Source organism: Madurella fahalii (assembly GCF_045866475.1).
Source record: "Madurella fahalii IFM 68171 DNA, scaffold_1, whole genome shotgun sequence".
NCBI lineage: Eukaryota > Fungi > Ascomycota > Sordariomycetes > Sordariales > Madurella > Madurella fahalii.
Window position 1 is genome coordinate 5,419,784 of NW_027263971.1, and position 16,654 is coordinate 5,436,437.

A 16,654-nucleotide genomic window follows, 5' to 3' on the forward strand; every position below is an offset into this window, starting at 1 on the left:
GTGCATGAGCAAATCATTGAGCGAGTGACGGTAGGCGAGCGGGCATGAGGGCGCAATGATGACGATGTACTGCACTACCTCGTGCCGACGGGACGATTTTCAAATCAAGCCACCGTCGCCGCCTCACGGTAACTCGGCGCAAACATGATTTGCGGGGGAACATGCTAAAAGCCAGTCCAGAAAGGAAGATAATCGAATTATTGATGTCGGCGTTGGGCAGCCAACGCCCAACGACTCGACCAAGTCCGGTCCGCGAGCTGTCAATCCGTCTCGGCAGATAAGCCCAGGTTAATAATTACATGGAGGCAGCTGAAGGCCTCGTGACAGTCGTCCCTGCCTGATGGTAAAATAAGTCGGCAACCGCGCTGATCTGGAAAGTCCCAAAGCACACGTGCCATCAAAAGCCGCTGCTCCACAAATCGCAGCGCTGCGAGCAACCGGGTGTACCTTTGCAGCGGCTCGGGTCGTTCCTTGGAGAAGAGCGGCTTCATAAATACCTACCGATGTACCGTATCAATATCTTCGTAGTCCTCGCACCCCCCCCCCCCCCCCCCGCGGCTCAAGTATTCTGCAAAACAAACCCGCAAGGCTGGGTGGTCAATCAAGGTACCCTGCATATCTGGTGCGCTGCAAGCCTTCCGTGATCATTGGTTGTCTCGAGTCGTCAAATGATGCCTGACAAGATAGCGGATATCCTGCCCGCAGCCCAATCTCTGCATTTTCTTGCTACCCTTCACTTCCAATCCCACCGCTTTACTTCGCACCCTCCAAAGCCATCGCCCTTTACCTCGCGGCGCCACGCAGTCCCCGCGCCAGTGGTTTGGGCACTTGGACGAACCAGTGCAACTGTCCAGGCTCGTGACATGGCACAGCCTGATTTGCCCCCAATTCCTCCTCATCTTGGAAAATACCCTGCAGAGCAGCCCATCATGGTCGGATGTGTCCCTCTGGCTGTACCTATGGAGAGCATCTGACCGCGAAGATCATCAAATCGGGCTCTATCATGCAAATCATCTGAACGTCTTGGACTGGGATTAGGAACCGGCATCCCGAACTGACACGACCGTATTGCCCTCTCTGCCGCGCATGCGAAACCAGTCGAAGCCATGCACAAAAATGAGGCTCTAGCATCATCTCCCGAACTAAAAAAGTCAAGCTGGCCCGGGTCAACATCGTACTGCCTTGGATAACTTCTCTACTCCACGACCTCTTCAAACGCCAACTTTCGGCTTCTATTCCTCGTAGCTGCTAAACCGTTCTCATGATGGGCCGGAACCACTATCTGACGCTCACCGTGCGCGATCTCCCTCTGGGGACTACCGCGCAGGACGTACGCGATCACATCAACCGGCGATTCACAAACGCACAGCCCCTAGTTGGCCCCTTGGTTAAAGACCCGAACAGGCCTTCGCTGTATACCGTCGTTACAGTGCGGCAGGATAGCGACAGCCAATGCCGTGAGTTGCGTGACAGTCTCAACCTCTCAAAATTCTTTCCGCAGAAACCAAAGACCGCTGTCGTCGACTCTCAAATCGCTGTGAGTGATGAGTTCCTCGGCGTCACAACCCTGGCCGAAGATGAAGATCCTCAGTTTGAGTGAGTGTGCACCCCTGTGCGCCGCCTTTTTCGTGTCAAGACATTCATCCTCACGCCGGCTTCAAGTCTGTATTTCATCCACGGCCTCGGTGGGCATGCCTTTGGATCCTGGACTTTGAATAAAAGCCCCCCTCGCATGTGGCCGCGAGACTTTCTTGCTAAGGATATTCCTAACCGGCCCCGGCGCCCTAATGACCCGGAGGGCCCAAAGCTCGCTGCTCGTATTTCAACTATCGGCTACAACGCTCATGCGCAACGAACCCATTCATCGACAACGACCATTGAAAGAGCTGCCGAGGACCTCCTCGAGAAGGTCAGGACGGACCGGCCCGAGGTAAGGCAGATTTAATTATAGCAACAAAACGATGCTATTCCCATTCGGATGAACTAAGTCGTTTCAACAGGATTGTGACCGTCCTATGTACTTCGCCTGCCACAGTCTTGGTGGACTCGTCACTTGTCAGGTGTGCAGATATTCCTAAGAGTTGGTTGGCGGTTCGCTGCTGCTGATGAGCTAATTACCACAGGCACTTATTCATGCCTTGCGCGGCGATCCCTCCATACCCGAAGAGCAGAGCCATTACAGAAAGGTTTTCTTCCAGAAGGGACAATGCTTGGTCAAGGGTATAATATTCTTTGGGACCCCGTTTGTAAGTTGTCTATCTTCGACTGGTTGCGTTTCTAGGCTGGCGTCTAGCTTCGGGTGGCATGGGTTGGGCGAGAGCTGATTCAATTTAGGAGGGCTCCAAAATTGCAAACTTTGCGCACAAGTTCGTCAAAGTGCTCGGCGGTAATGACACCTTGATCGACAGCCTGAGAACAAAATCGGACGTACTGGCAGAACTTGTGGGCAAATTCAATCAGCTACGAAGCCATCCTGAGACGGGCTTCCCTATCATCATCGGGTACGAGAAGTCGCCCATGTTCAACATCAAATTTGTATGCGTTTCCGTCAACCCATGTCGCTGGCTCCTTCGGTGGTGATTCAAGAGTAATGATAGCTGACGCAACTACCTACAAACTAGGTGACGAAACCCGACTCAGCAACCGGCTCCTTCAACGCGCGGACCATCGGGATTGATGGAGACCATAGGACCATGGTCAAGTTTGAGCACCGTCACTGCACAAACTACCATCGAGTTTCGGAAGCCATGATTCGACTGATCCAAGATACTCTGCCGGCGCTTGACCCCATCACATTCGGGAACGTCAATGGTCCAGATTTGCCTTTATTCAGGCCGGAGCCTTTACGCAAATCCCACACGTTACCGCCGCCATATCCAGGGTTGTCTGGCACGCTCCTTCAAGCCGCCGAGCCCGTCTTGCCTGCTTACAAAGACGAGACCTCGGGGCTATCCGTAAACATAACGCAACGCATGGTTGTTCGCTCCAGCATAATGACCAAGGAAATGACGGAGAATGCGTGGCCAAACGAGCCATGCTGGAATGAAGTTCCGGATGTGTCACCTGTCAAGTTCGATGACCTCGTCCGGCCAATTCACGACGGGGAAAAACACAAAAGCAGTTTCTCTTTGCTAGGCCAGTTTGACACAGTATTCCTGCTTGACGATACGGGATCGATGGTGGTGACGGACAGCGACGGAGGGAGATCGCGATGGGAGGAACTCATTGACAGCCTTCGGCACACGGTCGATATTGTATGCCAGTACGACAAAGACGGGGTGGAAGTCCGCTTCTTCATCCAAGACCATAAGGACGAGGACGGCATCACCGATGGGCAGCGGGTCCTCGACCTGTTGACGAAGGAGGTGGGCCCCGACGAACAAGGCGGCGGAACCTACGTCAGCAACGCGCTCTGGGCCATATTGGTCCCATACATTGATCGGTTTGAGGAGTGGAAGAACAGTCTGCGGGACCGCTCCAAACCGAAAGTGAAGATGCCCAAGATGCTGAACCTGATCGTCATCACCGACGGCGCGGCCGACGACAAGGAGGGGGTGGAGAGTGTCATTGTCAGTGCGGCCAAGAGGCTGGACCAGCTCAGCGCACTTCCCAGCCAGGTGGGCATCCAGTTCCTGCAGATTGGCAAGGACGATGATGCGGCGAGGTGGCTGAAAACGCTGGACGACTCGCTGAGGGAAAAGCATGGCGTCCGAGATGTGAGTCCAAATGCGGGATGCGTGATGGCGCGAGCAATTACTGATGCGGTTCTCCATCTCAGATTGTCGATACGCGCCCGTGGGACAGCCCAAAGGTTATCGATAAACCTTTCAAGGACCGGCTGTCGCAGATATTACTCGGAGCTGTATCACGAGCCCGGGACGATTCCGACACTGCTAAGTTGGAGGGATAGGAGTCCGTTGAAGTTCGGGTGAACTTGTTGGTCGATGGTCATCCTGAGGAGATTTCATATTCTGCTTCACGCTTGCCAATACTGCCACTCGTTTTTATTATATACCCTCATGCATGTTTATTTTGCCGTACGGGATTCCGTAAAATGCCAACCGGTCATTATTATGATGAGAGAATTTGCGAAAGTACCACCGTGCTTCACTTTGATGAGCCATATGTAGAGCGTTGTGCGTGAGCGCATAAAATTCCGCCGCACTTGCAACCTACAGTCATGGTTTGAATGCAGTTCTGTTTTTGCTCGCCGTCCACAATCGGTTCTTGGCACAAAAACTTCGATGGAAAGGTACAACACCCCTTAACCACCTGGAGTGAGACGAGGTGTCGCTCATTCTCGGGGGTGAGATGGGATATTTTCCTCCACCCCCGGAACTACCTACATAAGTACTAGTATGTGTGTACAAGCTTTCCGTTTCACACATACTCATTACATTCTAAAGCGGAACCTTCAAATGCCGAGCATGTAACGCCTACACCGCTTGACAGGAGGATGACGGATTGATGGCTAAGCAAGAGATTGGATATTACGGATGGGGCTCATGGCACGATTTTTTGCGCATGTGAGCCTCCTGTGCCCCACTGGAGTACAAGTACCGACGGTGCGCTGCCTTGTCAGCGTGGCCACTCCGGGTTGGATATGACGTGCCTAAAGCACGGTAGTTACTATACCAATACTGCCTAGCGTGGGTACGGAGACCCGGCGGCCAAGTCGATACGATTCTCTCTAGTCTCTCTCCCCCCCCCCTCCCTCTCTCTTGTTTCCGACCGGCTTCCGGCAGGAACATCAACACAGACCTCTGCCTAATAGGAGAATCCCGGCATGGGCTGGATTCATACTATGCGGATCTCTCCGATAGGGCCATGATTGTTACGAAGTGGTGTTTTGTTCCTCATCCGTCTAACACTACACTATCCTTGCCCCTGGCATAATGTGGAGAAGAAAGAACATGGGGGAAAACAGCTGAGCCCAGCAAAATCAGCCCTCGTCAATGCGGAATAAGGGGGTGGGGTGAACCTGGCCGGAAAATCCTCCGCTATTAAAGGAAACTGGGCTTTACCGCTATGCCAGATGTACCGATCGGGTAGGGACCCTGAAGCCACAGCGGGTCAGATCACTAACACAAATCCATAGCATCCAAGCCTTTGGCGGGCGTTAGCGAGATGACCGTCTCGAGCTTCTACACGTAGAGCAGGCGTCGGCTTCTGCCGCGCAAAAAAAGAGAGGGCGATGAGTCAGTTCCTCTGCGTAGAAGCTTCTGTCCATGTGCTGCGCAACGGTCACCGTCCCGAAAAGAACACACCCCCCTTCCCCCCCCCCCCCACGCTCCATCCTCGTCCGACGTGCTTGCCTAAAGGAGCTTTTGTCTGACGTGGGGGACAGACAGGATTGTTACGGTACATTGCGCTGCCGCGACACTGGGCCTACCCGAAGTGGCAAGACAGTCGCGGTTGTTGTGTGATGCGGGAAGAAAAAAGGGAAAGGGGTGACAGGGGTCCGCTGCCGAAGTCGCCGCGGGACCATAGCGTGCACTAAGGCACCGCGTCTTGTACACTAACATTAGGGTTACGACTGTCCCCCTCTGCTCCCCGCTGTGAGCAAGGGCTCGGAGGTTTTTTTTTTGTTGCGTTTTAGTATAGTCGGGAATGGCGAGGAAATAAGCTGGGGAGGATACTGCTAGGTAATGATGTGATCGCATGGCGCAGGGATGATTCTGTTTGGGAAGCTAAACCTACTGCGTAGTAGAGCGGCCGGCCTCTCCGGGTCCCGGGCTTGGAGGGCGGGGCACGGTAACCCGGTTTTGGGTTTGGTTGTGACGGCGCCGGCTCGATGAGATATTTGTGGGCGTGCGCTCGAGGAGAGATCTTGCGTAGACTGATGGCATGTGACGGAGATAACATGGCGCCTCCCGGCTTTGCCGATATTACTGCCGACAAAGGCGCGAGCCCGGGAGAGGGCCCGGTGGACACGGACTGCGTCGGAGCCTCGATCCCCGTTGACGGCTCCGTACTGTTTGATGCCGATGAATGCCCAGGTCTCGGCGTTCATTGGCAAAGCCATCCGACCAGTCTGGGATGGAGCTGCGGTTGTGCTGTGGAACCTGGCCCAGGTGTCGGCGGATCGCCATTGGAGCAATGTTGGGCTGCGAATTTGGTGGTGGATGACATGGTCCGGTGGACAAGGTCAAGTGGCATCCGCGGAAGATCCCACGTTTCGACTGGGGGAAGATTATGGCGTGGTTCCAAACGCCGACTTTCTGTCTCCACAAGTCTCTAGGGCTTGGCAGGGACGGTGTGGAGTGTGTGCCAACGGCTGAAGACTGGTGCTGCTGGCGGAGGAGCACGTGCCTGTACTGTACGATACACACAGCACGATATGACTGGGTTGGGAGATTACCAAGCTCGGCGCTGAGGAGACACGCAACGGTAGGAGCCTTTGGCTGAGGGATCTCGTTTGTCTGTTCGTCGCAGATCTCGGCCGCATCTGTTTGTTCGGGTTTGGTTTTGGTGGGGTGGCGTGGCTATGATGAGGCGCTGGACTTTCCCATCGGTCTCCAGAGTAGGCCCGAAAGCCCACGAGAACTCGACCGTGTGAATGTCTGAGCGCATCTAACTTCTCAATGCTGCTTCTGCGAGTCTGGATACCTCCGCAGACGGACCCCGCAATGGCTGGCCGAGCAGCAGCGGGGTGAGGGGTTGATTCATTGCTGTTTTGGTGTGTGCGGGATGCGCGATGTTTTGCATATTATGCAAACCAGGGAGCTAATTGATTCCTGTGTACAGTGCTACGGAGCATCGGTATGGTACCGTCATAGCGGGCCGTTCTTTGCACAAGTCATGTTTCCATTTGACTGGTGGGATGGGGAAGCGCCTCAGCATCTAACCCCAAGTATGAGCAACGACACAACTAGACTGTCCTGTCCTGTCCTGTCCTGCTCAATCCTGTACATACAATGCAGTACAGCACATATCTGCAGGACATACAAAGTACCCGGGTCAGGCAGTGTAGGTGATGTAGGCAACATGCACTTATGTAGGTGAGGGTCTGCAGCCAGTCCTAGTAAGATGTTGCAGGAAACCGAAAAGAAGCAACGTGCCTGGGCTACATTGCAGCTTTTCATCCCTGCAGCTGCGAGATCCCTCCCTGCTCGCGCGGCATGCACCCTGCGATCTGTGCCGCATCTTTGTACCATGCTGTGTGGTATCCCATCCCATTGCATTTCGGACTGCTTTGCATCGTCTCAACCATGGCCAATCTCGCCAGCAAATGGCGATGCAAAGACGACTCTCCCGGCTGATCCATGACAGGGTGACCCCCCCGCAGCCCAGAACGCCTCTCCCGAGTCTCGCTGCAGGGGTGACGAGACGACTCGGCTGGCGAAGCGCTCGACGTTTGGGCCATCGCGGAACCGCCGATTGCATCCGTCACCGAGCTTCATGCCCTCGTTGCCCTCAGACCTCGGCGTCCGGGGCCGGGGGACGCGGGCCGCGACGGGGGCCCCAAGCCTGTGCGCGCCCGATGGGCTTCACGAGCCGTGTCCAAATCGACAACCCATCAGGTGGCCTGCTTGGCGACACGAGACGGTTACATTCGGCCGCTCGTTACGGCGACAAGATGGGCCAATCCGGGGCCAAAAGACGTTGCAGGCGTCTGCGGCTCTCAGGGCTGCAGCAACCCTGCAGGGGGCTTCGAAACCTAACGGCCATCCTAAAACCATCAAAGGAAAGACCAGAAGGGAAGGGCCATCTTGCTTGTTTCGCTCCTCTCGACCGGAATGGGATGCCCGCATGTGGCAGCGAGCAGGGCCATGGGGCCGCCCGGCGACGGTATGGATTAAGGGACATCAAGGGAATCAAGGGAACCAAGGGAACCAAGGGAGTCAAGCCACTAGCAAGCGCCTAGTTGTGGTTGGCACAGGATGCGACGGGAGTTGACAGCATGCTCAAAAATAGCGCCAGGACCGCTTGCGTAACCTGATATATCACTATATTAGCGCCCTGCCACCCAACATCGCGGTCCTTAACGGTCACGATATTGACAGGCGCTGTTGGGTCTCTCCCTAAGTTTCCCCGTATGGAGCGAGCGCCAGCTCTCGACTCGGCACGGACCCGCAACAACACGCGCCCATGGCACATCGGATGGGGCATGGGCATTTGGCGCGCGGGATTAAGAAAAGAAACTCGCCTTCCTGTGCAGGGCCATGCTCGATAGTAGAGATGGTATCGCCATGGGACCGCGACAGCTGTGCTGCCGTCTTGGACGACGAGAGCTCCGGAAGCCGCCATCACCCACCTACCCACTCACACACACACCAGCGGCCCTTGCGCAGATCGACTCTGTCGCGATTCGCCGAGGCTCGGAATAATTTAGCGTGTCCGCCCCCGGGTTTCGAGGTTTCAAGAGAGCTCGACGATCGGCGTGGGGCTGCCTACTGCTTCTCTCACCTCGACCTGCCGATCGCATGGCCCTTTTGGGAAGTCCGGCCCCAACCTCGACGAGCATGCTGAGGCATCGCTTCCACGGATTGCATGCCGTTTCTCCTGCGCTCCATTTCGAGCGGACAAATCTTCGACACTTTGCGCGCGGCCAAACATTCTCGGCAAGAATGAATGATGTGGGTGTTTACGCTCGGTCCTGTCGTCAAACTCTGTTTGCGCATGCCCCCATGGAATCCTTGCGCAGTTAGGCCATTCTTCATCCGGCAACCAGACGTTGAAGGTCACGGTCTCTCTCCTTCTCCCCTCTTATTCTTCCTTTTCTTATTATTATTCTTATTATTGGTATTATTCCCAACGGCCAGGCCCCAAGAAGCTGTATCCGTAAATGTGCTTCGTCCCTCCGGGAAGGGAGCCGAGCTGTCGAGCTGGCCCAGCCAATGGCTTCTCTTCAAGGGCGTCCCAGATTCGGATGCTGATTCCTGAGGTACTGTGGCGTGGCTGCATGAATGCATCAGGGCCCGTTCGCTTCGCTGTGCTTGGACCTCGCCGTCAGATCTTGGCGGCGGGAGCGGGCACTATCACCAAGGCCAGTGCTCTGGTTCCATCATCCATCGGAAACGTCAAGACAAGACACGGCATTCCGTATCCAGGTCTCGGCCGATGATGAGAAGGGACCGAACTGGGGAGGGGTGGGGGCCCCCAAGGCTGCTCATCAATCTGAACTTCTCCAAAGGGTGTGGGGGTTGCATCTATGTACGAGTACTGTAGTCTGTATGTATGTCCTGCGGTGCTGTACAGTACGTCCCTCCCAGCCTGCCAAGCCACCATTCCGAGTCGCGGACGCAGCGGCATGTCGTGCTTCGGCATGGATTGCCAGCCTGCAGTGTGAAGTTTGGACTTTTCTAGTGGCTTGCGCTGTGTGTGCAGTAACAGTACGTATTCGTACCTGACTTAAGCACACAAACATCCGCACCTCGGCTCTTCAGCCAGCGTCGTTATGGATCCCCGCCGACGTCGCGCTTATCGGCGTAGGCGCTAGGCGCTCCGTTCCCCGCCCGGGGAAAAGGGCCATCCATCGTGGTCGCGTCTTATTCCGCTGAGCTTTATCCAGGACAGCTTCGAAATTGCAGTCCCCACAACGAAAAACCGTCATCTGGCCATCTGACTGCTATAACGGCCAAGTTTTATTGCCTGTTCTCGCAGACCGAGAACCAGGCAACACCAAAGTCAGTGCCCGCCTGAATGCGTGCAATGCCACCAAGTACCGGATCGTCGCTTGTAGCGGGCGCAACACGGACCTGACCCGGGCCTTTTTGGGAAGAGAAGACGGACGCATTCGCACTCTGGCTCCAGTCGTCCATGTCGCGGGTTTCCTCAGCGTCAGTGCGCTGACAAGGTGCTGTTCCTGGCACGTCGTTTGATTCCAGCCATCATTCGTCCAATCCGGAGCACCCAAGCTCTCTAGCAATCCGCAGTTCCCCCTCCCTCCCTTGGCTCTTGGTGTGTGCTTGTCTCGATCGCAGGGGCTCGCGGCTGACGGCTCACGGCTCACGGCTCGCAATTCTTCGATCCTCCACTCTCCACTCTCGACTCTCGACTGTCGCTTTGAGATTGTTCTGCTCGAGCACCGCAGCCGTGTTTCCATCACAGAAAATTTAGCGACAAAACGATGTCGGAGCTTCCCTGAGCAAAGGTCCATTCCTCTTCTCCCCAGGGGTCTCCGCAATCTTTCTCTGTCCTCTTAGCCTGTCACCCCACCACCACCCCACCTCTTCCCCCCCCCCCTTGCCCCGAATGCACCAGCAATGCCCTTTGCGCAGGCCCAGGCGAGGGACACGTTGGGATGCAGCAAGGTCGCACTGGTGAGTCGAGAGTCAGATTTACCTCGCAGCATGCACACGTTGCTCGGCGAGGAGGTGTGGCAGAGCAGTCAATCATGCACGTAGTTGGTCCCCAGAAATTCCCCAAGATGGTGTCGTGCCATCAAGGTGCCCCTCCCCAGGCGGCCCAGGGGAATCCAGCAGCGCAGCTGCAACGGCCCCTTGATGCCTGCTACGCTCGCTCCAACGGTCTGTTCCACCAAAGTGGATGTAGCCGTATTGTATCGTGCTGTACATACATACCGCACCTCCATCCGTCGTCCCCTTGCATTGTCAGGGGGCCCGGTCTTGGGTGAGGTGGACTGCGTGGACAGAACGGGGCATTCATACACTCACCCTCACCTTTTTTTTTTCTTTGCGCCCCACATGTGATCCATCCGACGACCCAGGGTCAAGGCCATTGCGGGTGCTTTGTCCGGAAGTCTACCACTTGGGCCGTCTTGTACACATTCGCTTCTTGTTTGGGGTCGATATGGCCGTGGGTTGGTTGTTCCCGTTTATTTTCACTTCCGCTTGGCTGATGGGCACGGCCAAGACGTATTATATTTCCCTGTTCCCAGCCCATCGCCTTTTCCGCGCTCACCCCCCTCCTCTTCCTTTACTCCCCTCTCGTCTCGCCGGGTGTTTTTATCGCGCCAGCTATGTGTTGTACTTCCAGTGTACGGTACATCATCGACATCCACGTCACTCGCCTTCCCGAAGCTGATGGTCGCTGATCGGGCTGCTTCAAGCGCCTAAATGCTACCGATACCCTACAGTCCCGCGACTGGAGCACAACCGAGCCTTGTCACTCCATCAGCTCGGGCCAACTGACAATTCTGATATCGCTCGGGCGCTCATGTTTCTTGTTTCCGGCACGGCCTCCACAGAAAACAAGCCCGCAATTGTCAGGGCCTGTCTTATTACCGCATTGGGATCCATATAATCTGCCTTGATTCACGCTTCACCTTGCTTTCCCTTCGACTCTCTTTCTTCTGCGTGGGGCCCATATTCCTTGTGGGCCCATTTCTGATATACCCCCTTCCTTCCGCTTGTGTCGTGTTGTTTATTTAAGTCGGGGCGGATAACCAGCTTCCCTCTTCATCCCTCGACCAGCACTAGCCGCCTCAGTCATCGACATCAGCTCATTGACTTTCCCTGACATTCCGAGGTCGCATCCAAGGAGGGTCTGCTTCATCACCCGTCCCGCCGCCGCAGCGTCTTCATTTATATCTATCTGTATGCTTTCCCCTTTCCTCTCCCGGGCCCCCTCCCACACACATCTCTCCTTTCGTCCTCCAAGCTAACCTCAGCCCAGACAAGCCGCTTCTAACCTTCACTCTACTGTTTCCACCTGCATTAGCCAGGCCCAAGCCGTCACCATGTGCGACTTTACCAAGAACTACTACATCTACACCTCATGCGTCGACCCGGGCGCTCACTTCTTCCGCACCTCCGTCGACGGCAGCCGCAAGCGCTCCTGCCCCAAGGGACCTCATGAACGCTACATTATGCTTCCCGGGCAGTGCCCTCTCTGCTACGGTTGACCGGAAGTCGGCCAAAAGGCAGATTCTTTTTTTTTTTTTTAAAAAAGAAAAAAAAAGAAGAAAAAAGCTCGCGTCGAGAGCCGCACCCGGGGGACCTCGGCCTGCTGTACGAGCAAGTTTGTCACAGGGTTTCCCTCTCAACCCTGTTTGTTTCAAGCGACGCCCGGGCAGGGAACGAATGAGCAAACGGATCCGACCAGACTGCACCTAAAAAGACCATGAACGCACGATAATTGCCCCAAAAAAGGGTGGGGGGGGGGGGGGGGGGGGGGGGGGGTTTTTATTGCAACTTTCCTCCTGATCTTCACTCGCTGAACGAAACGATGTGGCCCCGATGACTCTCTGGCTTTCACTTCCTTATCCGACGAGGACGAAACGCAGCACACATAACCACCACCCATCCTATCATGGCACGGACACGATAACGGCCGTTTATTTTTATTTTATTTTATTTTTCCCTTTTTTTCTTCCTGCATTTTGTATTCTCGTTTATTTTTTTTTGTTTCGTTGTCGGTACTGGGCAAAAACATACGATACATCGGGCGGCGTTGTTTTTATTATTATTATTTTCTTTTATTTCTTTTTTTTGTTTTTCCTCGTTTCCGCGGACCGGGCCAGCATAAGTTTCAAAACACAGGACGGGACACCAATCATTCTCCCACCTGTTCGGCAGTCAACCAGTCAGTCGTTACCAAAATTGGTCCAACCCCCCAAAAAATGTTTGAGAACGGCAGAAATCAGGATTGCATCATTTTCTCTCTCCTTCCTCTTGTTCTCCCTGTTTCTTCCCTTGCTTCCACGCATCAGACGGCACGGCACGGAACGGAACGGGTTACAGGGAGGGAGGAAGAAGAAGGAACGTCCATCGTACCGCATGCTTTTCTGCTGCATGCGTGGGAAGTAGAAAACGGGAGAAGAAGGGGGAGGGGGGGGGGGGGGGGGGGGGGATGCGGCTGGCTTTTCGGATTAAGGAGAGCCTGTTAAGGAAAAGAGAAAGGGCGGGCTGTGCCGAGGCAATGGGAAGGAAGGGAAGAGCCCGCTTGGCTCGTTAGGGATTGGAGGGCTTCGATCTGGCCTCATGTGTGTGCATGTGTGTGCGCGTGTGTGTATGTGTGTTTCCGGTGGGGGCGGTAGGCGCCGACTTCGGTCGGTGGGTGGGTGGGTGGGGGGAGAGTTTAGGGGTTCTGGGCTGGCCTGCCTTGGTCGAACACTGCTGCTACTGTATGGAGGACTTCTTCACATTGATGAAGAGGTGGGGCTCTCTAGGGAGGGAGTCGGGCAAGGCACGCACTCGGATCCCAGAGCCGAGTCCGAATACTACCACGGGGAAGAAGCAATGACATACTGCATACGTACATACTACACACGCCCTTTGGGGTTCTGAGTACTATGGTGTCCGTACTTGGCGCATGGAGAACGTAAAAAAGAACACGTATAACGGGTGAAGTCGTATGTGTGTGTGTATTCAACCACTCCACTCCACTCTACTCCCCTCCCTTCAGAGGCAGGAGGGTTCGAGGGGGAGAGAAGAGAAAGAGAGTTGCCTAGAAGCATGTCTTCTTGTTCATCACCTTCCGCAACTAACAGTCGGTCAGACAAACATTGGGATCCACCTCTTATCACAACCACGGTCATGGTCATGATGCATTGGCCCGACTGGATCTGCGTATTGGAGCATAGTTCAATACGAACAGTACTTTGCTGTCTTGTCACTGGTCTCCCTTGGGTTGACCTCCTTGGGTTCCTCCGCGTACGTCAACATGTATGACGCGGAACGGTTAAGGCTGCATGGAAGACGAGGGGGCTGGGCGGCTGGAATGCTCAATTCCCGTCTGATCCATGGTGTCATTGCTGCGCGATATTCACTACCGAGCACGGCCGATCTGTAATCAACACGACTCGACACGAGCCGACACGACATTGCACTGCATAGAGCCACTATAGGTAAGCAATGGTGTCATGTCGCAGACAAGGAGGGCAGCTTCCTCGCCTCGGATTGCCTTCGACAATCTTTTACCTTGCTCAAGGGAGGGATTCGGATTTCTTCCCCCCCCCTTTTCTCGAAACACGAGTCGCTCTTTGCTGGGCGTCTCTTGTAAGCGGGCCTGGATATGGGCCGGTATCCACGAATGGTGAGGGATAAACAAGAAGAGTTTAGCGCTGGGGAACGTGGCCACCTACAGACAGGTTGGGATTCCTTTCCGACCCCGGGTCCTGCAGGCCGGCGCCCCATATTGCATATCTTAAGCCTGCGACCCGGACTAAAGGACCACGAATAACAATCGTTTTTGGTATACCTCATGATCATGTTTTGATCTGTCTGACGGTGGCTTGGGACCGAATGTGTGATAGCCCTCACCAGTCAAGTTCGTGGTGATAGAGTGTCTGACCATGGTCCTTCGGTCAAGGGCTGCTTTGCCAGAGCCTTGCCTTGCTGGATTACTCCCCCAATATCGCGGCAGATTCTACCCGTTATTGTGTGTGGTCAGCAGCTCAACCACTAAGGCCCAGCCGGAGCCCACCGAACGTCTGTGTTCCCTTGCCCCCCCCCCCCCCCCAACTCCCCCCCTTCCCCCCAAACCACGCAATCACTGGGGAGTCTGCATCACCACGGAGAGAGACAGACCAGTCATCCCATGAGCGAGTAACCGTAAGTGTAGGTGGCGTGGTTCAGCGGCCGCGGTGGAACGGTAAGCGGCGTGGATGACATGCAGGAAACGGAAAAGGGGGAGGAGAGGACTAGGGAGAGGGGACACCCGCCCCGCTTCGCTGCCGGCGAAAGCCATCCGGGGGGGTGGAAGGCAGGCCACCTGGAGCATGAGCCCCATCCCCGGTGGCACCATGATGAGTTGGCAGTACTATCTCTCTCCACGGTACCGCCATGGCCCACGGCAGCAGTTGGCTCGCCTGGTCGAAGGCCTGAGCAGGCGACCAGGAGGGAGTATAGCAGCGCTAAGATATAGCCTGCTGTCGAGTACCCACGTTCCCCTCACGGCCCTACCCATTACGTCTTCGCCCTTCCCTCCTTCACGACAGGACTGGGTCCATAGAGGGGGCGTGTTAAGGCTGCCGAGCCGGCCCCGGGATCTTGGCCGGCTGCTGCTTCTACATCATTCGCCCTCCGGATAGGGGCAGCGTAGTGAGCCAGCGAAACAGATGGCGCTCCCAGGATGACTCCAAACCGGAAGGTGCTATAAGTCGCAGATCCGTTTCTCATGGGGTGCATAAAAAACATCTGCACATCATCTCGGGGGACACGGAGGGCGGGGCAGGTGTTTGGGGGGAGCGAGACCCGTTGCGGTTCCGCATTCGGTAGGAGAGTTTTTGCTATTATGGCGATCCCGCTAAGGTGCCGGGGAGTTTCCCATCTGAGAGAAGAAGTGATGCGCCTGGAATCGTTGTTAAGGGCAAGGTGCGCCGGGGGCTCGTCGCTCTCCCTTTTTGGGTAGCCAGCATGGCGCGAATCGCTTCCCGATCCTGCGACCAACGACCAGCGGCCGATCTCTCCATAGGGGCCGCTCCGCGACTCGAGGAAATGGATCCGGCATGCCTCGCCGGCGGGCAGCTGCAGGAAAGACGTTGATGCTGCCTTGGTTTCGCAGTGATCTTCTTCGCTTGATGTGACTCGGCCTCGAGCTTTCTCCTAAACACCAATTCGGTGCGGCTTCGGATGTGCCCAATCGCAGAGACCGGCAACCTCTGCGCATACCAAGGGGGGGCTGTACAGCAGCCACATCCGGTGCTCAATGCATTAGTGGAAAAGGATAGCGTGGTGGAAAGCACAACAGGCGTCCCGAGAGGTGAAGCATCGCAGCGCAGGCGGCACCCCTCCCCTCCCCCGGCCTCCCCCGGCCTTCCCCCCCTGTTTGCTAGCGCACGGTTTTGCAAGCAGGGCCTCCATGTCGTGCACGAGCTCGGACTGATATTGGGGCTGATCCGCGATTCGACGGGCGAACAAGGGCCGGGAGTCAGGAAACTGGAATTGGGACGGGTTGCAGGGAGCAAACTGGTCCCTGGAAACCCGGGCTCAAGCTGGGAGCATGGGCCCGGTGGGTGTGCTGAGGTGGTGCAGAGAGATTAGCGAGGAGGCGCTTGCTCTCCCGCGCCGAGTGTATTATTGGACACGGGATGGCAATTCGATCTGGGTGAATCGGATGGACGGCGGACGTCTGCACACGCGGACGCACAGTCTCAGCCCATGGTAGCCAATCCGCTTGACAGCCGGCCAGCCGCAATGCGGAACGTTGCGGTTGACAAAAAACAGTTTAATTTGCCCACCCGTTGCTGACAATTGTCTGGTTCCCTTGACCACGTAGATGAAAGGCCCGACGAGGGAGGACTCGTTCGTCGTCGAGCGCTCGGGATGGAGCCACGTCCCTGTCAGTGCCCTTAATGCGAAGGGACCCGGCAGCGGCCGTCGAGGGCGAGCTGGACGAGGCAAACAGCTTTGCGCGCCCGCCCTTCCCCCCCCGCCCCGTGAGACTGCAGCAGTTGCCAGTCGCGGGGCACTGACCCCGGCGCTTGAGGAAGCAGGTCGATCACTGAGACAAGTACTCCTGTCCAGATCGGGAATGGCGCAGCCAGCTTCATGGGACCCTGCGCTGTCGGTCCGGGCCCTCGGGCGGTCTTGGCATGTGTAGAGAGGGTGGACCCGTCATTGGAGCGGAACAGCACGCCGCGTCTGTCCCATCCATGCGGCAACTTTGCAGCCAAGGGGGGGAGCCGGGGGGGGGGGGGGGGGGGGGTGTTTGGACGAAAGAGCTGGCAAAAGGTGAGTCCATGCCTCCCAGCGAACCAAAGAATGAGCTTCTGGGAGATGGTCTGAATCGTTGACCCGCGTCTGAT

At 56.0% G+C, this 16,654-nt stretch overlaps 1 protein-coding gene across 1 annotated transcript; it reads left to right on the plus strand.

Annotated features, from left to right (window-relative positions):
* Window positions 1-1,261: 1,261 nt before the first annotated feature.
* MFIFM68171_01649 (uncharacterized protein) lies at window positions 1,262-3,910 on the plus strand (the record flags this gene model as incomplete). Its single annotated transcript, XM_071057071.1, has 7 exons — window positions 1,262-1,596; window positions 1,663-1,930; window positions 2,001-2,060; window positions 2,124-2,246; window positions 2,335-2,535; window positions 2,622-3,716; window positions 3,779-3,910. 7 exons carry the CDS (start codon window positions 1,262-1,264, stop codon window positions 3,908-3,910), a joined length of 2,214 nt encoding a protein of 737 aa, XP_070913172.1.
* Window positions 3,911-16,654: the final 12,744 nt, after the last annotated feature.